The 21,887-nt window shown below is 40.2% G+C and overlaps 3 protein-coding genes and 1 long non-coding RNA gene across 15 annotated transcripts in view; 1 reads left to right on the top strand and 3 right to left on the bottom strand.

Annotated features, from left to right (window-relative positions):
- Positions 1 to 620, bottom strand: part of Rc3h2 (ring finger and CCCH-type domains 2) — a 65,302-nt gene extending 64,682 nt beyond the window's left edge. For 6 of the 7 annotated variants that reach the window (XR_015683112.1, XM_087652770.1, XM_087652771.1 and 3 more), the window contains exon 1: positions 386 to 620. The gene's annotated coding sequence lies outside the window, so the exon portion shown is untranslated. 7 annotated transcript variants of the gene reach the window in all.
- Positions 621 to 2,970: 2,350 nt separating this feature from the next.
- Positions 2,971 to 8,000, bottom strand: Zbtb6 (zinc finger and BTB domain containing 6). 2 transcript variants are annotated; one of them, XM_087653539.1, is made up of 2 exons: positions 7,464 to 7,975; positions 2,971 to 6,851 (listed from the first exon to the last, which is right to left on the bottom strand). In XM_087653539.1, the coding sequence occupies exon 2, from the start codon at positions 6,840 to 6,842 to the stop codon at positions 5,571 to 5,573; it is 1,272 nt and encodes a 423-aa protein (XP_087509665.1). In that variant the 5' UTR covers positions 6,843 to 6,851; positions 7,464 to 7,975; the 3' UTR covers positions 2,971 to 5,570. The 2 variants fall into 2 exon arrangements, with proteins under 2 accessions (XP_087509665.1, NP_001102423.1); NM_001108953.1 differs by having other exon boundaries at positions 4,514 to 6,851; positions 7,921 to 8,000.
- Positions 8,001 to 8,044: 44 nt separating this feature from the next.
- On the top strand, positions 8,045 to 20,128 carry LOC108350365 (uncharacterized). Of its 3 annotated transcripts, none has more exons than XR_015684288.1 (3): positions 8,045 to 8,133; positions 13,308 to 13,376; positions 18,653 to 20,128. It is a non-coding gene; the product is annotated as an uncharacterized LOC108350365 (long non-coding RNA). The 3 variants fall into 3 exon arrangements; XR_015684289.1 differs by having other exon boundaries at positions 8,045 to 8,304; positions 18,653 to 19,881; XR_015684287.1 differs by having other exon boundaries at positions 8,045 to 8,180; positions 18,653 to 19,881.
- On the bottom strand, positions 9,198 to 21,807 carry Zbtb26 (zinc finger and BTB domain containing 26). Of its 3 annotated transcripts, XM_087652775.1 has the most exons (3): positions 21,303 to 21,762; positions 20,429 to 20,551; positions 9,198 to 13,876 (listed from the first exon to the last, which is right to left on the bottom strand). In XM_087652775.1, the coding sequence occupies exon 3, from the start codon at positions 13,864 to 13,866 to the stop codon at positions 12,544 to 12,546; it is 1,323 nt and encodes a 440-aa protein (XP_087508901.1). In that variant the 5' UTR covers positions 13,867 to 13,876; positions 20,429 to 20,551; positions 21,303 to 21,762; the 3' UTR covers positions 9,198 to 12,543.
- Between the last annotated feature and the right edge of the window lie 80 nt (positions 21,808 to 21,887).

Raw genomic sequence — 21,887 nt, forward strand, 5'->3', positions numbered from 1 at the left:
GGTGGCTGAAAAGGAAACGCTAAGACAGGACCTGATCTCGGGGACCTCCTCGAAAACCCCTCTTCCTAACTGGGGTAAGCAAAGAAGGAAGCCGGCCTCCGCTCGGGTGGGCTCCTCAGTGGTGAGAGGCGTCCCTTCAGCCGGTGTCGGAGAAAGGTGGCCATTTGAGCGTTTCGCTTCGCATCAAAAAGCCCTACCAGAGCGAGGGGCCTCCTCGGGCCCCAGGTTCCGCCGTGTCAGGTGCGGCCCGCCGCTCCCAAACCTCGGGGTACCGGCGGCGGCCACGGTGCACAGGCCGCCGGGCAGAGACAGCTCCCCGCCCCACCTCTGGGGACCCGGCAGCCGGGCCAGGGCCCCAGCCGCATCTTGTCCGCCCCCGCCCTACCTGAGGGGCCCGGGCGGGGTCGCTAAGGGCCGCTCCCGGGGGCCCCGCGACGGCGCGGCTCGGCGACGGAGGCGCCTCGTCTCGCCGGGGCAGAGCTCGGCGGCGGTTTCAGGGCCTCAAACTCCATCGGGAGCTACAGGGACAGCCCCGTTGGCGGCGGCGAAGGCCGCGACGGGGCCTCCTCCTCCTCCCTCCCTCCGCCTCCTCCTCCTCCTCCTTCTCCTCCTCCTCCTCCTCACCACGGAGGCGGACCTGGAGGGATCCCGATTTAGCTCTCGCGAGAAGATACTGTTCACTTCACGCGAGATTACGCAAGCCCGGGAGTTGGGTTGGAAGGGAAGCGTAGTGGCCGCGCCACCTAAACTGCGCATCAGTTTCCCTCTGAAGAAGAAAGCCACCTTCGTCACATGACAAGGGAACCCCAGAGTACTGTGGGAGATGATGCGAGGACTAGGCAAGACGAAGGGCCTTATGGGAAACTCCCTGTACATCTAAGCCTCGAGCCAGACCAGCTGGATCGAGCCAACGTTAAAATTATCATCCATAGATACATCTATGTTACATCCTACTTTACTCTCTTGTAGTGAGATAGTAACCAGATTAGCAAATAATTCTCCAGTTTACAAAGATCAGGATCAAAGTGAAAACGTTTGGCAAACCCACCTACGTCATCTAAAATCCCAAATGCCTCAAAGGAGGAAAAGATGAGAATTTACAAGTTTTGGAATTGTAACTCAATTTTTTAGAGGACTTATGGCAAACTGTAAGGTAGGAATTATCCTTTATGTTCTTATAAATGAAGAAAGACTGGAAATAAAGACAAGAGAAGCAACAATTATGAACTACTATATGCCAGGCTGTATAACTGATATTTTTAAAGGATTGTAGTCTTATAAACTACTAGATGCCAGGCTGTATGATAACTGATATTTTTTTTTCCTTTTCTTTTTTTCGGAGCTGGGGACCGAACCCAGGGCCTTGCGCTCGCTAGGCAAGTGCTCTACCACTGAGCTAAATCCCCAACTCCGATAACTGATATTTTTAAAGGATTGTAGTTTTATAATTAATTTACTTATCAAAGTAATCCTAGAAGGTTGATACTGTATATCCTTTGTTAATGATGTGCAACTGAATGTGAAAATACTCAACATCCATAATAATGTGTACATAAATTAGAATATGGAAAAGAAATTTAATGAGGCTTTAAATATATATGCATTATGATCCAAATGTTATGGTACATCCCTGTGAACCCAGCAATTGAAAGGCTGAGGCAGAATCAAAGAATGGGCTGCACTGCAAGAATTCATCTGACTCCTTAATATTTGTATACACACACATACACACATGCTCCATAACCACAGCAGCTCACATCTGCTTACAACTGCAGCTCCAGGGACACAAAACTTCTGGCAAGTGTGACAAGAAAAGATCAGGATTTATTTTTTGTATTTTGTTTAGCATTTTTTGTGAAAGATCCACCTGTTTGTTGTTTTGTGGTATATGCACTTAGCCTTGATTGTCCTGGAACTAGCTCTGTGGACCAGGCTGACTTCAAACTCGGAGATCTGACTGTTTCTCATGCTGAGATTAAAGGCTTGATCCACTACCATCTGGCAGCCCTACCAGCTATACTTCCACTCATCATCCATTTCATCCAATTATGCTAATCAAAGAAACTTTCCCAACAATCAGGTGTACATTTTGGTATCTTCTTGTTTGTTTGCTATTGTTTCAAGATAGGGTTTCTTGTGTAGCCTGTATACCAGGCCTCCTGGAACTCAGAGATCTGACTGCCTCTGCCTCTGGAGTACTGGGCTCGAAGGTGTATACCACCACTACCTGGCACATTTCTTCAACTGGACAGTGATGAGTAACTATACACACACACACACACACACACACACGTTCCCTAACCTACTGTGTGTGCATTTTCCATTCTACTTCTATTTGATATACTTTTCCATTTCACATAGGAAACACTCCCCAAACATGGAAAACCACATTAAAATGGCATCTTCGTTTCCCTACTGTTTTTTTAGACAGGGCTCAAAAACCCTGTATAGTCTTGGCCGTCCTGGAATCACTCTGTAGACCAGGCTGGCCTTGATCTCAGGTATCTGAACACCCCTATCATTTTTATCCACAGAATTATTTTTCCAAATTGATTTCAAATTTCTTACCAATTGTTTGTTTACCTCCACTAAAACACAAGTCCTAAGATAGTTGGTATTCTTTGTTTACCTAACTTTTAGTACAGACATAAACCCAGTAGGTAGTTCTACAATGATTAAATAGTCAGGAGAGACTGAGTCTTTGGGCTTCACAGATGGCCAGGTGGTTAATGTAGCTGACTACTCTTGCACAGCAACTGTGTGCAGTTCCCAGCTCACAGCTGCCTGTAACTGCAGCTCCAGGAGAGCCAAAGCTGCTAGCAAGCACATGGCCACACACATACACATAACTAAAAGTATAATAATAAATCATATGTACACATACCCCCCATACACATAATTTAAAATAAATTATTACTAAAGAGAAAATGGTTCCTTTAAAATTCATGGAAATACACAAGCCCAGAGTTCTCCATTCTCACCTCCAGTTTACTGTTTCATCATTAACTCATAATTACATCCAATGAAAAGAGCAAAGGATTCTCTCTGCAACAAAGTAACAATACCTTCTCAAGATCTTTTACACATATCAATGCAGTACATACAAGGTTCAACCCAAATATACTGCTTTTTCTGTCATATTATAAACAAACAGCTAAAAGTATCTAAAATGAATAAATGTTACCCTTTACTTTGTCATACCTGCTTATCTTTACAGATTCTACTTCGCTGAATTTTTCAGAAATGTCATGCAAACTGATACTCTCCCAGGAATTTTTTTTTGTTTTACTTTTTTGTTGTTTTTTCCTAAAACAATGTATATGAGGCTGGCCTCAAACTTAACTATACATAAAGAAGGCTGGCCCTGAACTGAATTTCTTGCCTCTATCTCCCAAGTGCTGGAATTACAGGCATGTGCACTTTGCCCAGCTCCTAGGAATGTTTTGAAACCAATCTGTCCATGAAATGGAAATAAATAGTATAAATAACAACCACTTTATAAAATACCCTCCCCACAAGCAAAACTTTCAAAGTGCTCACAAACTGATTTTACAACACTCTTACAAGGCACGAGTAAAACTTAAAACACCTTCAATCAAAATGTTCCAAACACTAATATAGTAGATGCCACTTTCTAAAAGAAAAAAAATCCATTGTTTACTATATAGTTTACCCTCTCCACCCATCCCTAGCCCTCCCTTCCAAAATTCAATTCAGGAAGCAAAAATAAGAGAAGTACTTCAGTCACAAATTGTTTCTCTGAGGGAAATATGTTCACAACTATAACTGACCATTCTTAAGTCATGTGGGAAAGGAAATTAGCCACTGAATCAGTCCATTATCTGGTGGAACAAAATGTTTACCTTAAAAAAGTTCTGTTTCCAAGAGAGTATTCAAATAGCAATGTTTGTAAAGACATAAATGTCTACTCTGTTCACATGAAGAATATAAATTTGTAGAAATTTAGACTTAGAAATAATTCTACAAATTATGAAAATCAAAGTTATTTTATATAAAATTAAGAAAAGTTGAAGGACAGGTGACCTGCTCAATGTCATTAATTAGTGACTTGGGTTATGAAGTAACTGTGAGACTTAAATTTTTTAAAGTCTCTCCCAGAGTTAAAAATTCTATGTAGAGCATTATTCCCACAAAAGTATCACAAAAATTATATATAACACCTACATGATTTTCACAAAACTCTTATATAGTACAAAGTATAGTACATGTTAAAATACAGAAAAGAGTCAATGAAACTTAAATATAGTAGAAACTCTACAAAGAGCTGAGTTATGTATAGAAATAGGACAGCTCAAAAGTGAGTTAGTTCTTCCTATGGTCAGGGAAGGTGATTTGCCCTGCAGTAAATTTTGCTCTTCATCATTAAGGGCAAAAGTTTTGAATGTACAGGCATTCATACAAATGAGACATTATAACTAATTCTAATAACTTTTGAAAATTAAACTATTCACCTGGTAACTGCTGGAAAAGAAAATGCATACATAAGCAATTCAAAACAAAAAAATGGCCCAGACATAATCTCAGTGCTCAAGAATCAAGGCAAATTTGAGGCCAGCTTTGGGCTACACAAATCATGCCAAAAGTAAAATAAGAGATACAAAAAAGTAATGACATAAATCAAGCTCAACGGCATTATGTTTAGTTAAAAATATCTAAAGGGAATATAAGGTTCCAGTTTTATATCACCACAGATTAGAACAAATTATACTGATGAAGAAGTCTTAGTAGAAATTAGAGTTAGAAGGGTTGAACTACAAAAAAAGCAGCAAAGGGAATTTTGAAAGGTGATGGAACTATTCTGTGTCCCAGTTGCAGACAGTAAGATACGTATTAAATTCATAGAAATGTAATTCTACATAGGAGGTCAATTTTAGTGCATGTTATCCAAAACAAATGAAAGAAAAAACCCTAACAGTACAATAATGTCTTCGATGAAAGAGGGAAATTTAAGAAAAGTAACTTGCCAATCTTTGCCAAGAAAATACTTGCATTGGCAAGAGTTCTTAATCTAATTATATTATACATAATCAGGAAAAGGGTCTAATTACATATTCTTTTGGACATTTAAGTAATGCAATTCTATGAACATTCTACTGGTCCCATGTGAATCTGAATTGTGTTTCTTTAGTTTAGGACAGTATTTTGGTGTTCTGGTTATAATTCAAGAACACTGGTTAAATTTTAAAAAGAAAATTGCCAGTCCTATAATAGCAATGTGCAACACTATGCTTCCAAATCTATTTGCCATCTTACCTCATTAAAGTTCTATATAGTTCAACATTAAATCACTTATCTAAAAACTACAAATCAGAATCTGCAATTACTGCTGAACAGAACACAGTGTTTTTAAGACAACGTAGAATCTCATAAACTTAATCACACCATTCACAACTTTGGAATTTTTAGAAGTTCAGAATGAATAACATGAAAGAACAAAAATCAATGATTCAGATTGGGGGGGAGGGGGTGATACACTACAAATACTGCATTTTTATAAACAGATGTATCTAACAAAGTGATTCCATTCACTTCAAAAGTCACTGATTTGATTACAGTAGATTCTGGCATTTGAGATCAGGCCTAGACAGTTTTTCACCACTGCTCCTGCCATGAACAGAGGTTAAGTGCTTTTTGAGAGCAGATTTGTGTTTGAAATCCATATCACAACAATGACATTTATATGGCCGGTCACCACTGTGTATGTTCAAGTGGTCCTGAAGTGTGCTTTTGGCAGTAAAGGTTTTCAGACACACAGTACACTGAAAGGGCCGTATACCCATGTGTCCTCGAATGTGCCGGTTAAGATTTTTCTTCTGTGTAAATGTTTTCCCACACTGCAAACACAAAAACAGTTTATGCATCTTAAGGTGGCGCAGATAGTTTTCTACATGAAGAAAGCCCCGGGGACACCGGGGGCACTGGTGCCTCAAGGAAAAATTCTCATCCAGATTCTGAATCTCATTTATTGTACCATGACTTCCGTCAGAATTCTCAGAAAATAACCCTTGATTTGTATTTCCAGGAACTTCTGTCACTCTGTTCTCAACTGTAGAATTGATCACTGAATGTTGTGTTTCAGGGAAATACATGCCTGCGTTGGATGAGGTACAGGGCTGTGGAAACTGCCCGTTTTCTATATCATCTGTATGGATGGATTCCACATGAAGGATACAAATTTCATTCTCTTTAAAGCCACCATCTACTGTTGAGAGCTCTGGTGACTTCACTCCCCTTCGCTCTGATGTCAGTGTCTCTGCAGCAGATTGTAATGCATCGCCTTCCTCCTCTTTGACAGGAGGATCTAGGTTTACAGGACTATCTTCTGAAATTTCAATGATCTCACAGTCTTTATCAGAATTTTCTTCTTCATTCTTAACATCTGTATCTGAAGATTGACACAAGTCAGTGTGTTGGTTATTTTTCATAGAAAGATCAATTTCCAAATACTTTGACAAAGCTTCTGTGCATTTTTCCACAATGTGAACCATCTGAAGGTAACTGGCAGCAGTCAAGTATTTCAAAAGCTCTTTTCTTTTTACTTCAAGTGCTCCAGTATAGCAGGACAACAGCAACTTCCTGCCAACTTCTGCACTCTGCAGAATGGTAATTCTGATGTGTTTTGACTGTGTGAGTAAAAACTGATCTCTCATAAAAGTGGAGCAAGCAGCCAAAATCACCTTGTGCCCCTGGAACTCAGTATCGTTAATATAAATCGATACATCACAAAATAAATTCTGCTGTCTCAAGAGATTCATTTTCTGTAGGACCACATCTCCTTGCTGTTCAAACTGGAAGTGTAGAACCTCAGACTCAGCAGCCATGGTGACAATCTATGTAAAACAGAGCACAAGCATTAAGAAAGGATAGGCAATGTTTTTCCATGTTATTATGGTACAGAGTCCCCCACTTCCCAGCATGTATTGGAAAAATGAAGACCCAAACTCTATTTTGAGGGCCAGGAGTGAAACTGTTCCCAAATCACTATCTATAAATCCATAAACTCATAATGCATTTCTGTATCATGGCACGTAAGTTATTAAATACCAGTAAACAGCAGTGACACCAAAAAGTACACTTAACCCCTTAAATTAGAAAATGCAATCTTCAAATTGTCCCACCGCTATTATTAATCCCCAGTCTTGGCCATTGTAATGACTTCCAACAGGTCTCCTAGCAAAGCACTCTTTAAGTATTCTGAATTATCCTTTTAAATTCCCATCAGAATTAACATTGATTAAAAATGAGGAGGAAGAAAGAAAAAACACTCTGAATTATCCTTTTAAATTCCCATCAGAATTAACATTGATTAAAAATGAGGAGGAAGAAAGAAAAAACACTCTTATGCTTATATCGTCCATCTCCCCCCCCCCCCCGCCCCTTCCTAGACCGCCTTTCGTTCTTAAAAAGAATGCAAATTCTTTCAGGATTTCACCCTAACCCACCTTTTATAGATTGATCTTGGTCCGTTTTTCATACACCCAGCTCCTTAATGTTAAATTGCTCAACATTGTACAGATAAAACACGGGAACACCCATTTGCCTATCTATTACATTCACGCTTCCAGCTCCATTTCCCTACTCCGTTAGCTCCGTTGAGCCCAAAACAGAGACTAACGTGACTCCTCCTCTCCCAGGGAATAATTTTCCTCCTGATTCTGTGTTCACCCAGTGGGCAAAGCGGCCCACACAGCAGGAGGAGCTGACGGGAATCTAGACCGCCTGCCTGCCAACTCCCTCCAATGAGGACCACGGTTCCCACGCCGAGCCTTCCGGAGTCCCGGCCGGACCGGCCAGGCGGGTGCGGCGCCAGGCTAGAGCTGAGGCCACAGCGGGGTGTACTCCCACGCAGCGTCGTCCTTCAGCCTCAACCCCCGGCATGTCTCCGTCACTTTCACTTACCGACTCGCAAAAATGGCTTTGAGGCTTCCGCAGCAACGGCAGCCCAGGCCGGAAGAAGGACTTAGCCTGGGAAAAAACGCTTCCGGAGTCAACCAGCTTTATTCTTAACGGAGATTGTCTGGACGCCCCGGAAGAACATCCTGAGATGCTCTTTCTTCCTCACTTTTTGAGCTGCAGGAAAGACAGAAAAACGGCTGAATACCAGCGAGCCAGGTATTTTTCTGGCCATTCCCTCTCGCTCCGGTATGAAGCTGGTTACGGTGAGTGAAGAACGCTCAAGGCCGGAACCGCCCAGGAGTTGAGGGGCGGAGCCGAAGGAAAAGACCTCGCTGCTCTGTATTGCAGCTGGGCTACTCAACATCAAGACCTGGCCCTAACCTCTGGGTACAGCTCCACCACTCTATTTGCCCTCCTCTCCTCTCCATGTCGCTTCCAATGGCATCCTCTTCACCCTGCTGTTTTAGACAGCCTGTCGCTATAATAATGCCATTATGTGCCCTGCTCCTAAAGGATTCTTTGGGTGATGGAAATTAAACAGAAGGCTTTGTGAAACCTTCCCAATTACCCTGTTGGCCATTCCACTAAGGCTCCGCCCAACAGCTGCCTAGCAACAGTTTGCATAGCCATCAGCCAGGTACCAACCAACCTGACCTATAAGGGCTGCTTTCCCTCTTTCTCCAATCTCCATTCTCCGACCATCCCAGCCCATCACCAGGTCTTCCCGCAGGCCTCCTCTTCTCTCCTTCTCTGATCCCCTTCTTTCTCTGCATCTCCCTTTTCCAGGTCCCCCTCCCTTCCCCAAGTAAACTTCCTTTTGTACTAGGCCTGTATCATGGTAGTGATTTCTCAAGGTCGTTTCACAAAACACACTTCCATACTAGTTTATACTGATTACACGCTATTTCCAAGTTGCACCTCAATTCGTTGGGATCCAGTTGGAAATGATTTCTTCAAAACTGCACTTCCATACTCACATCGAAATATATGCCACACAAAGGGAGAGGGGATTATTTAGGACAATAATTACCTTTCTTTGCATTCTCAGAGTTTATCATTCAGTAAGTCCCTATTTGCAAAGTGAAGGGATGGCTGACCATAATTTTGTACCTGTTGCTTGGAAAAAAGCCAGGGCTCCAGAATGCTAGGCCAGGGGAAACGCTACTACTGCATTTTTCAGCCCCCTGCCATCCTTAAGATGTATTTTAAAGAATTTAAATTCAAACAACTGAGAAACAAGGAGGGAAGGGAATATGAAAATAAGTCAATGACACCACAAGTTAATTGTCAAACTTTTATTAAGGAAACTTCCCCATTAAGTAAAGAGGTAGTTCAGAGTATGTCTAACATACAACAGATTTAGAACAGCCATTCATGAGCTGAAATAAAATGTTCTAAGTTGTTTGTTTAGGACAATATTTTAGAAATGGTAACATTAGTCACCTTTCACTTACATATTTTCTAAACTAATGCAAAAATCACACCTGATTTACCTCAGAGCCACTTCAGTTTGGAGCTTGTTTTCATAATTAAATAACATAATAAATAAATAACAGTAATTAAAAAAAAAACAAGCTACAATAGCTTCCTTTTGAAGTTTTCCTAGGAATCCTTATAACACACTGGTATGGTGGCACATACCTTTGATCCCAGGCCCGGGGAGCAGAGGCAGCAAAGGCTACATAGTAAGATCCTGCCTCAAAAAAAAGGGAAAAAGAAAAGGAAAAGGAAAAGAACCAAACCAAACCAAATGCCGAGTAGCTAAGGTTCACCCCTGCTCCATATAATCACTAGTGTTAGAAAGCCTTCTTCTTCCACAATAAAACATTTGTGCTTTCTCTTTGCTTTAAAATCTGGGAAACATGTAAGCAAAGAACCCAAGTCCACCAAAATTAAATATATCACCAAAAATAAGGCCTCTCCAGCCAAGAACTGGAGATCACAAATTAGTTAAGTGGTTTGCACTTGCAAATAGAACCAAAAATTTTACTAACAAAAAACCCTAAGAAAGCCGACTTTAAGTCAGTGGTTCTCAACCTTCCTAATACTGTGATCGTTTAATACAGTTCCTTATGCTGTACTGACCCCAACAACAAAATTATTTTCATCATTTCATCATTTTTGCTACTATTATGAATTATAATGTAAATAAATCATAATGTAAACAAAAAATTCCTATGGTCTTAGTTTAGGCAACCCCTCCCCAAAGGGGTCACGATCTACAGGTTGAGAAACACTGTTTTAAATGATGAAAAAAAAAAGGCAAATTTATTCTAGTTAGGACATAAACTCGAGACCTCATCTCACTAAAATCACTTGACACTGTGAGCCCTATAAGAACAGGGACTATAGCAATATTACCTCCCATTTTCAGAATATAACATAGTACCTGGAAATTCCAGTTGGTTACCAATATTTCTTAAGGCTGTGGGAGTAGCTTGGTACTAGAGTGCATGCTTAACATATATGAGGACTTGGTTTCAAACTCTCCAGCATTAAAAAAGGGGCAAAAAAAGCGCCTCTGAGTGACTGAAATAAGTCAAGAAATAGCCTCCAACCAAGCAGAGAGACAAGTATTATTTGAATCCATGCTGTTTTTAAGTCTTCAAACTATGAACAGTAACTGGACAAGAAAAAGCATATGGAACCCCACCATCTTAAAATGATGTTCAGAGAAAATATTTTAACCATTGAATGAGTAGAGTCTCATTGTTGCATAGAATTGGTGCTCTTTGGATGAATCATGAAAAAAATCAGAATGCTAGGAAGCATTATTAGGCCATTCATTGACTAATTTTGGACATAAAGCACCCAGCAGTCATATTAGCTGACTGTACTCATATTTAACTATTTAGTGGAAATTATACCTCAAATCTGAGCCATATGTAAATATATCAATTATGTTAATTTTAATTTTTGGATTATCTGTCCATGTACTCTCATAGCTTAGAAATAAAAACAGAAGGCCAGTGGAAATAACATTTCTTAGACAAAATCAGTTTCATATTTGGACCATTTTTACATTATTCAAACTTACCCTTCCTTTAATAGCCAAAACAGTCAGTCATTTAGAAATAGTATAGTCACTGGGTTCAACTTCCAGCACCACTACCATAAAATAACTGTATTTATTTAGGTCTTTTGAAGGAGGGCCTCAGCCTCACTCTATAGCCCAGGCAACTCTCCTCTAACTTTGTAAATTCTGAGATTACAGGTACAAGCCACCAAAATAAAATAAAGTTTAAAAAGTGATTCTCACAAGTCCTTCTGTGACATCATGTTGGTGAAGTCTTGTCTGTCTCTAAGTCAAAGGGATGAATATACAATAGTGGAACAAAACGGGAAAGTTTCTGTTAATGTGTTACTGTTCCCATCTGTTAAAGCCAAGGTATAGTGGAAGAGATGTACTGGGGATAATGATTCCTATTTAGTCAGGTATATTTGGGTCAGTGGTGGCCAGCCTACCTGTTTGACTCTAAATGCCCCTATTTTAAAAAATAGAGATAGTATAAGCCATCTTCTGAGAGTTTCTAAGTTCTCCAGCAATCATATCACCTCACTGTAACCCTTGGGTAAGAAGCAGGCTCAAACTAATGTCTAAAATTTACTTCAAGATAAACTATCACAGGTAGCAAAAGTGGACAGTGTACTGTGTACCTCTAAATGCAAAATTTCTGGTAGTTCCTCTGTATCACATTTAATTTTTTTCATCAATTCCAAGATGAAGGTACACGTGAAAAGACCAGAGACATTAACTCTATACTGGACAAGTAATGGCCGAACGTACCTTTCTTATGTATAGTCATAGTTTAGACTCCAACATAGTCCATTATTCTTTAGCGCACATAAGTATGCCTAAAGCACTTCCAATTACAAAAGCATCAACAGGACACATATGCAAGCAGCTGGCCTCTTGTTAGGTCCTAATACTTAGGAAGCCTTCCATTTACCCACTGTGTTTTATTACATTTCTCTCATTTACTGATTATCCTCCCCATGGCAGTTCCTACTTTATTTGCAGAAGTTGCTGAAAATATTGTATTCTGGGTTATAAGGAAATTTCAGTGGGCAGTTAGTGTTTAAAGTACAAACCTACACACTTTTCCACAGCAGCTCCAAAAAAGTACAAATGCCAGGGAGAAGATTCACTCGTCAGCCTTAGCTGAATCACAGCAGACAAACAGAAACCCCATCACATATTTAGGTCAACAGCAGTTATCACCTCCTATCCCAGCCTCATTCCCCCCGCCCCCAAGGAAAAATATTAACTTTCCTAAACACAGCATTTATTAGTAGGAAGTAGATAATGTTATTTGTTGGTACCTTCAGAATGTGCTTGGTAAAAATGTAAAATAGTGTCAGTCTAAGACATATATCAACACTAGGTAGACAAATGGAATTATTCCTTCGAAAAGGAAAACAAACATCACAGGTTAAATAACTCAAAAGAGAACCAGGAGAGGGCCAAGGGAAAGCAAAGCCACAGCACCTGGTCTGCTAGTGCTTCAACTCACTCACTACCACCTGCTTGGAGGCTTTGTAGAAGAAACTACCAAGTGACTTCTAAAAAGGCTCAGAGATTACTGCCATACTCTGTCAGCTCTGGCTGTCAGCACTGAGCCCTGTTCAATTTACACATGTACTGTCACTCCTTAAGCTGAGGACAGCTTGGGTCAGTTTACCTGCATCCAGGACCTGTGTTGCATCAGGTTGTGGCTGACAATTAGAGTCTGTGACTGTTGTACATGCAAAAGAGTCAAAATCCACTGTGAGGTCTTGCACACTCCTCTCATTGGCATTATCAAAGCTGTTTTTGCCATGCAACTGTTTAAGGTGTTTCCTCAACACTGGCTTATGTGCAAAAACCATGTCACAATAGTTACATTTATGGGGCTTATCTCCACTGTGAAGGTTAAGATGGTCCTGTAAGGAACACTTCTGAGAAAAGGTTTTCCCACAGATTTTACACTGGAAAGGTTTAATTCCGGCATGTACACGCATGTGTCGATGAAGATTGCCTTTCTGAGTGAAAGTCTTGCCGCAGAGTAGACACATAAAGAGTTTGTGCATTTTTAAATGGTTGGCGTAGTTCTCCAGGTGACGGAATACCCTGGTACACTTTGGGCATTGGTGATGCCACTGTAAGCCTTTGTCTACACCTCGAATATTAGGCCCAAAGACATCTTTTGAGGTCATGATGATGTCATCATTGCCTGTGTAAGAGAGGGCGTAATTGTGGAGATGGCTCTGGTCTAGTTCATTAACTCTGTTTTCCACAGTTGAGTTTATCAGGGAGTGCTGGGGCTCTGATGAATGTAAAGCAGTGGGTTCAGAAGAAATGTACTGGTTCTGATCTTTTTTACTTCTATCCTCTGATACATCCCCAATAGATTCTACCTTAACAATCTGAATATCACTGTCCTCCATATCCATACTGTCTTCAGATGGATGAATACAAGGTAAGTCCTGTTTGGGAGAGCCTCTGGCATCTCCCTGCTGTTCTTTCGACTGGGGAGAAGCACTCTGTGGTTCAGATCCCTCTTTACTATCCATTGGTTGTTTTGGCTTTATAAACTTCCACAGCGCCTGTGTGCACCGTTCTACAATGTGGCTCATCTGAAGAAAACTTGCAGCAGTCAAGTAATTTACCAGTTCCATCTCAGGGAATTCCAGCACACCACTATAACAGGATAAGAGTAATTGTCTCCCCACTTCAGAACTCTGTAATATGGAGATTTTCACCTCTCGGGAATCATTCAGTAAAAATTGGTCTCTTAAGAAGGGGGAACCTGCAGCAAAAACAATTTTATGCCCCTGCACCTCAACATCATCTATGAGAACTGTAACATCACAAAATTTATTCTCTTCTCTTAATTTGTTCATTTTTTGTAACATTGAATCTCCATAATTTTCAAACTTGAAGTGAAGGAGATCTGATCTTTCAGACATTTTGGCAGACCTAAAGGACAGAAATGTAAAAAAGGTGGAATGTTTAAAAATTTAAACAATTTAGAAACCTGGATTTACCTTTCAAAACCAAATGTGTTGTCATCCCTGTTTTGTATGTCTCCAAAAAGCTATGATAACAGCCTTCAATGGCTGTTAAATTTACTGCTTACCATTACCAGGTGTCAACTGTACCCAAGGAGTAGACATATAGAAGTGTAACTACCTGGGCATTCACTCAACCTTTTAAGACACTTAACACAAGAACAATGCTTGAGTTAATCCAAAAACTTTATTTTCCACTTATCAAATGAGAATTCTATTCAAATGAAAACTCCAGAACCCAAGTAACAAGAAGACATTTCTTTTGCATAAAACATGTTTCACCTGCTTTTTCCTAAAACAAAATGTTCTTTTCCTCTGTTTCCTATTATTATTATAGTACTATGATTGTTGTTGTTTGTTTGTTTGTTTTGCTGTATGTATATATGTGTATGGCTGCTTTGCCTGTATGCATATCTGTGTGTCATATATGTATCCCCCAGAGGCCAGAAGAGGGTGTCAGATAAACTGGAATTGGAGTTAGAGATGGTTGTAGGCTGCCATGTAGATGCTGGGATTCGAACTGGTGTCCTCTGGAAAAACAGCAAGTGTTCTAAAACACTAAGCTCTTTCTCTCCAGTCCCTTGCTTTCTATTTTAAAGACTCTACAAAGATACTGCTTACTGAGAACCACCATATTTGGTATGCATTTATTCATATAACCGTTTCTGTGATAAAAGTCACAGACTTTTTAAAGAGACAGTTTTGGTCAATGTCAAACACAATTCTTTATCCTGTGCACTATGGATAAATCTAAATGGAAAATAAAACAATGACCTAATCTGTGATGGTATGAGTGGGAATAAGGTATAAATTCAATACTTATTAGATTGTTCTTTCCTTCTTACCCCTATGTGTCTGTCATTTTTCATCATGTGGACTACTAGAACTGATTTCTAAATGTTCTCTTTGTCTTTTAGCTCCTCTTCTTTCAAACAGCACATTTCAAAAATGCTAGGCTAGCCTCTTGGTTATAAGTCATTTAACTGGGGCTAGAGAGATGGCTCAGAGGTTTAGAGCACTGTCTGCTCTTCCAGAGGTCCTGAGTTCAATTCCCAGCAACCACATGGTGGCTCACAACCACCTATAATCAGGTCTGGTGCCCTCTTCTGGCCTGTAGTTGCATACATGCAGGCAGAAAGCTGTATGATGTATACATAATAAATAAAAAAAAGTCAATTAACTAAAACTAATAATGGTAAATAAGGGTATAATACAGAGGTCCCTCTGCATAGGGTTGAGAACATATATAGCTTAGCAGTAGTAGATAATTTACCTCGCCACATGTGAAACCCTGGGTTCAATCCACAACACTGTGAAAAATGGGAAGGATGAATTAGCCAAACCTACACCATAATTCTAGTCTACTATCCACTAAAAGTAACTGGTACTCTCCTTTTATAAACCCATCTTCTATCAGGTCAATAGGTATATCAACTCTGTCTTTGAGAAACAGTTCTATAAACTCCCCCCACCCCACCCCCCGGAGCTGGGGACAATAGGTATATCAACTCTGTCTTTGAGAAACAGTTCTATAAACTCTTTTTTTTTTTTTTCCCGGAGCTGGGGACCGACCCAGGGCCTTGCGCTTGCTAGGCAAGCACTCTACCACTGAGCTAAATCCCCAACTCTATAAACTCTTTATGTTAGGAAATCCAAGCTGAATTTTGTATAGTCAACAGTTCCACATAGTCAAGTAAGACAACCAACTTTTCCTGGTCAAATCTAGATTTTCTTTTTTTGAGGCGAGGTCTCTCTATGTAGCCCAGGCTGGTCTAGAACTCAGAGATTCACCTACCTTTGCCTCCTGAGCACTGGCATTAAAGACGTGCTTACATCATTATGCCTAGCATCTCAATCTAGATTTTGAAGCACAAAATTCATCATCTTAATTTTTCACAGAGTATCAAGAGTCCAGATGTTATTCTTATTCCTCTGTGACGGATACGCAATGCATCTACTTGCTCTAAGCTCCTCACACATTACACTATTCTAGAACACTGCATTCTAGTCAGCCTAGCTCTCTAGTTCTGAGAGGCCCTTGTCTGTCCACTTTGAGAAAAGAGTTGTCTCTAAGGCCCTCAGCACAGTACTTCTATATATAACACTCACACTGCTTCATCAAATACTTCCTTCCTGTTTGAATTCCCTGGCATTAGGCAGCAACATCCACATCCTATTTCTCTTCTATTCAAAGTGGTGCAGACTATTATCACCTAATACCAACACACAGGAAGGCTCAGTGTGCAGTAGTTAAGCCTACAGTGTTAGGTTCACAATATAAATAACTTTGTTAAGTAGAACAGATTAATATCTATGGAGGCATTACAGGTTTGGGACCACAAGGGCCTAGAAAGAAATGAAAATACTATTAAGAAACAAGCAAAAAATAGAAAAAGGTATTTCAGAGACTTCGATAACTAATAATGAACAGAACATTAAAAACAAAAACAAAACCTCAAGCTAGGCACAAAGGCACAAACCTGTGCACACAGTACTCAGAGGCTGAGGGGGTTAGAATTCAAGTTCCAGGCCAGCCTGGGGTACATAGTGAGATCCTACCTCAAAACAACAAATTCCTAAATCTCACAGTTTAGCTGAATGTTGTAGAAAGAAGTAAACTTTAGGAGGGTGGGGCATGTTCATGTTAATAATCACAAGGTATAACTTTTTCTCCTGTGTGGCGGAGAAATCAATGAGTCTCAAACATCAGGAATATTACCTGTATTTTGAAGCATCCAAACTATATTACCATTTGTCAGTTTTAGTGGCAGCAGCTTTAAAATATTCATTCTGTAACTGGGCCAGTGAAGGTTAGAGGTTCCAGTTCAGAAAGAAAGAATAAAAATGGGGGTTGGAGATTTAGTTCAGTGGTAGACCGCTTGCCTAGCAAGCGCAAGGCCCTGGGTTCGGTCCTCAGCTCCGAAAAAAAAAAAAAAAAATGGCCGTTATGTCAAGTGCCCAAACAAAAGTGCCATTCTTTTTTTAGAGTTGAGCTGATCTTGAATTCATTAAGCTGACCAGTATTTCCCTAGTCATAATCAAAAGTGAACATTGTTTCCAGCTAGAGTGAGGTAGCACTCAGAATGTTTTATGACAAATGTATTCAGTTTGGAAACTTGGCCCTTGTTTCTCTACAGATGAACTAGAGTTCAGTTTCCCTTGCATCCCACTCACAAGTTCTTATTATCAGGAGCAGCCAAAGAGGCATCTCAAGAAAAAGTCTACTTTTTAATCTTTCTACTGCAGTTCAAAAAAGTTAGAGAAGTTTGTTTACTTTAGAAAGTTCTTCCTAATTATCTACTGGCCCAACTATCCCTTTACTAATCTAGTCCTAGGTTACACAACTTTAGTTATGACCTTTCCCAAGAGGTCATTACCTATTTGAGGACAAGGATCAACTGTTCATTACACTTTATACAACTCACTAAACAAAACACAACATTACAGTGACTCCTTGATATTCGCTATGAAATTATTAATGGCCTTTAATAGAGATGGTTTTCAATATCAAAATATCTTCTTTGAAGATCTTGAAAACTCTTTAAATCACGTAGGACCAAATTTGCAATACCTTTTTTTTTAAAGAAAAAAATCTATTAATTAACTAATTGCTAAGTAATAGACTGTGTCCTGGGTCTAATTCCAGCACCATATGTATTTGCACAATATGTAATATAAAAGTAAATGCATGTGTACACACTCCCAAACAATATAAAAGGATAATAATCATTTAATAGGATTAATTCCTTTTACAGAATGATACTTAATTTCTGCTGAATTTGTGTCATATTCCAAATATACTGCTAGGTGCTTTATCTAAATTAATTCACATAGTCCTAAAAATTTCTACTGGTAGGTTAGTATAACCCGTATAGGAAAATAAGCTGAGAGAATATAAATAATATGATTAAATTAAAAGAGATAGGAAATGCTGCTAGTCAGGTAGTGGTGGTGTTCACCTTCTATCTAGAACTTGGGAGGCAAAGGCAGTGGATCTCTGTGAGTTCAAGGCCACCTGGTGTACAGAGTGAGTTCCAGGACAGCAAGAGCTACAGAGAAAAACCCTGACTTAAAAAACCAGAAACAGGGCTGGAGAGATGGCTCAGAGGTTAAGAGCACTGACTGCTCTTCCAGAGGTCCTGAGTTCAGTTCCCAGCAACCACATGGTGGCTCACAACCATCTGTAATGGGATCTGATGCCCTCTTCTGGTGTATCTGAAACAGTGACAGTGTACTCATATACATGAAATAAATAAATTTAAAAAAAACAAACAAAAAACCCAGAAACAAAAAGGCAAAAAACAAAAACAAGAAAAGAAAAAAGAAAGAAAATGCTAACTGTTAGAGCTGAAATGTGCTCAAGTTATGAATCAATATATGAAATAATGGAGCATTACATTATGATCTGAAGACTTTAGACTTTTGGGTCTTTTAGTTATATTTCAGCAAAATCTTTATGTCTAAACACAGTAAGTACACACTAAAACCAAATGTCTGTTAAGTGCAGAGGGCTATAATGACAAGCCACTTATATACTGACTCATACCACTGGTATTATTACAAGAGCATTTATTCTTGACTTTATCTCATGCCTTTATCCTACTATTACTGATCTCAGGTTTTGTTTTGATTTTTTTAGGGACTTATTTTATTTTTATTAATTTGTATGTGTGTCTGTCTGCAGGTACATATATGTGCATGCAGGTGCCAATAGAGAACAAAAGGGATCCCTGGAGCTGGAGTTGTAGGTGATTGCAAACCGCAGGGCAGGTGCTGGGAACCAAACTCCAGGACTCTGCAAAAGGAGCAAACACTTAACCACCGAGACACGTCCGCGGCCTTGGTCGGTTCACAGCCATTTTCTGGTTGGTTTCTGAAGCATTACTAAATTGTGCAAAGGTAAATATAGTCTTAAAAGGTCTGGTTTTGGTTTGTTGCTACGCTTCTTCCAGATTTAATTCCACAGAAAAGCCTGTCTCTTTTCTCGGTTTCATTTCCTCCCTGTGGTATGAATTCCTAAGTCTCTATCATAATTACTAAATTTAACCAACTTCAACCTCAACTTAATACCCTCGGAAATACGGCTGTAGGAATTTAACATTTAAAAATGATGATAGCCAAAATGCAGCAATCTGAAGAGAAGAATATATAGGGAGCAACGGACTGAATGACCTTTTACCATTCTAACAAATCAAAACAGAAATGACAAGACTGTGACTGTATGGAAACATTCAAAAGAGAAGTTAAAACAAAGAACCAGCTAATCAATGTTCTTGCTCACTGAAGTGAAGAACAAGAGAGAAATGATCAACTCTACGATACTTGGCTTGAGTGGCCGGATATCTTTGTGCGTCCTTCAGTTGACCTAAAGACTACAGAGGGGATGATTGGAAGGCTGCTCATTAAAATCCGTCAAAATAGCCTTCGTGGCCCCAGGGTAGCTGGTTAGAAACACGTCTAAAGCTGGAAAAGGAACCTCGCTGAGATAGTAAGTAGATTGTAAATGAAAACATTAGAGTACAAGAGGTACACCTAGGTTTGCATAGAGCAGAAGGGGACCTTAGGACAAAAGAAAGAAAAAAACATATACACGATATAACATAAACTCATCACTTACCTCTTCTCACCCTCACTATCCTTGCAGGTCTCCTTTCTAATCAAGAGGCCAATTTTTCCTTACAATGTCCCACTCCTTGACTCCCATCTAGTCACAGCACAATAGTACAGTGAGTCTAGCATGGCCTCTGGAATCGTATTTCTAAGGTTAAAACTCTGCTCAGCCACTTACTCAGGGTTATGGCCACAGGTCAACTGCTTATCCAGTCTGTTTCAGGATTCTTTTCAACCAATAATAAATGGTGCTGCTAAGGAAAATTAAATAAGCTCATCATTAAAGAAGACTTAATTGTTTTATGAGTGTTTGTCTGCATATATGTATGTGCACCACTTGAATACCTGGTACAGGAAGGTCAGAAAGTATGATATCTCCTGGAACTGGAATTATGATGGCTGTGAGACACCATGTGAATGCTAAGAACTGAACCCAGGTCTTCTGTAAGAGCTACAATTACTGAGTAATCTTTCCAGCCCATTAGTTCATTTTCAAAAGAGCTTAGAATGGTACCTGTTATGTTTTCTTTAAACATGTGTTGGGGAAATAACAAATCTTTCATGTTTCTTCAATTTAATATCAAACTAATTGAGGCTTCTGATATTTTATATTTCATTACCTCATCTACTAAAGTTTTTTTTTTTTCTAGTCCTAGTAACAAAAAAGATACTTTTCTTTTTTCTTTCTCATTTCCCAGTGGCTGAGAATGATCCAATGGATTCTCTTCAAAATTCTCTCTGATATCTGGGTCACCCTAGTTGCTTCAACCCTGTGTTCTTTTCTACCTCTTACTGATGGACCCAATTTGAGTTCCTGCTTCATTAATGTAGGCATCGTCCTTTGAATTACCTTCTTTTTCAGTGCTCCCTCTATGATGCCAACTCTTCTCATGGCCCACATGCCACGAAGCTTAGGCTGATCTCCACATTTGAGTTTCCAACTCTTACGCTGGACAGCTGCCTGTGGCTATCCCTTTAGACGTAAATTCAAACACAAAAAATGATTTTGTAATTCTTGATAGCTATTCTTCAAGTGTCAACTGCCTAAATTCTAAGACCTTTTCTTCTCTTTCAAAGTATGACACATTAGCACTTGCCTCCTTTCTTGGAACAATACCATAACTCTATTTTAGATTTTATTGCATCTCACCAGGATGTCATTACTTTTCAAAATAATCTCAAATATAACTACCTAGATTTTAGCTAGGAGAACCCAGAGTCCACTATTTCTATTCTCCAAGCTTCCCAGAGAACTTTCTGAAGTAGGAATCTGACTATATTAGTTTCCTGCTCAAAGAGCTTCAAAAAAAGATAACCCATCTCCTTTAGGATTAATTAAACCTTTCACTATCTAGATTTCACTTTACTTATCCAACTCAAATTCCATCTTATGTACACAACCTACCCGTCCCTATTCCTTCTTCTCAGACAATACATAGTCTGTTATTTCTCCATACCACTACAGCTTTTCTTTTTTCGGGAAAAGTACTTTCACATGTTCTCTTTATAAGAAGTAGGATTTAGAGGCCACTCTCTTTCTACAGGCTTCCCAGCAACTGTCCTTAGAGCAGTTGATGAAAGTAACTACTATTGCATACCCTCCACCCTCATATGAGCATCAATTTGTTATTAATACAAATATCTATATATGTATATGATTTAAAAGGTGCTGTATGTAACTGGCGGCTGAGCACGGGTAAAACCCATCGAAACCTGGCACTTACAGTAGTCTCGCGGTTGGCACTGAAGGCCTTGCCTTGGCTAGCTCCCGCCGTTCAGTTTTCTGCCGGCCTTAACTGCTGCACTTTTTACAAAATGCCAGAGTCTGGCTTCCTGGCCAGCTACAGGGCCGTATGTACAGGGTCCCAGGAGGCGGTCCCTGGAGCATCCTGAGACTCCCCACTGCAGATTCGGGAAGGGAAAGAGGGTAGGATGCAGCATGGGCCAAGTCCAATGGCTCAAGAGTCCGGGGGCCTAGACCTGCTCCTTGGCTCCCATCCCAGGGCAGGTTGCGGCCGATCCAGGTCCCCACGGGGGCTCCATTTCCAGAGACCCCGCACCCTAGCCCCGCTCTCGGGTCGCCTCCGAACTTACAAACCCGGGGGAAAGGCCGCCATCCGGATCTGGCAAAGCCAGGAGCTCCGGCCCCTCGGGGCTCCGCGAAGGGGGAGGGGCAGACAACCTGAGCCAAAGGGGGACCCAACGGAACCGGAAGGGCAGCCCTGGCCGGACAAAGACAACTTCCAGGTCCCATGGTCATCTCCGCCAATCGGAATGCTCGCAGGACGACGGGCCCCGAGAGGGACTTT

This window comes from Rattus norvegicus, chromosome 3, assembly GCF_021556685.1.
Source record: "Rattus norvegicus strain SHRSP/BbbUtx chromosome 3, alternate assembly SHRSP_T2T, whole genome shotgun sequence".
NCBI lineage: Eukaryota > Metazoa > Chordata > Mammalia > Rodentia > Muridae > Rattus > Rattus norvegicus.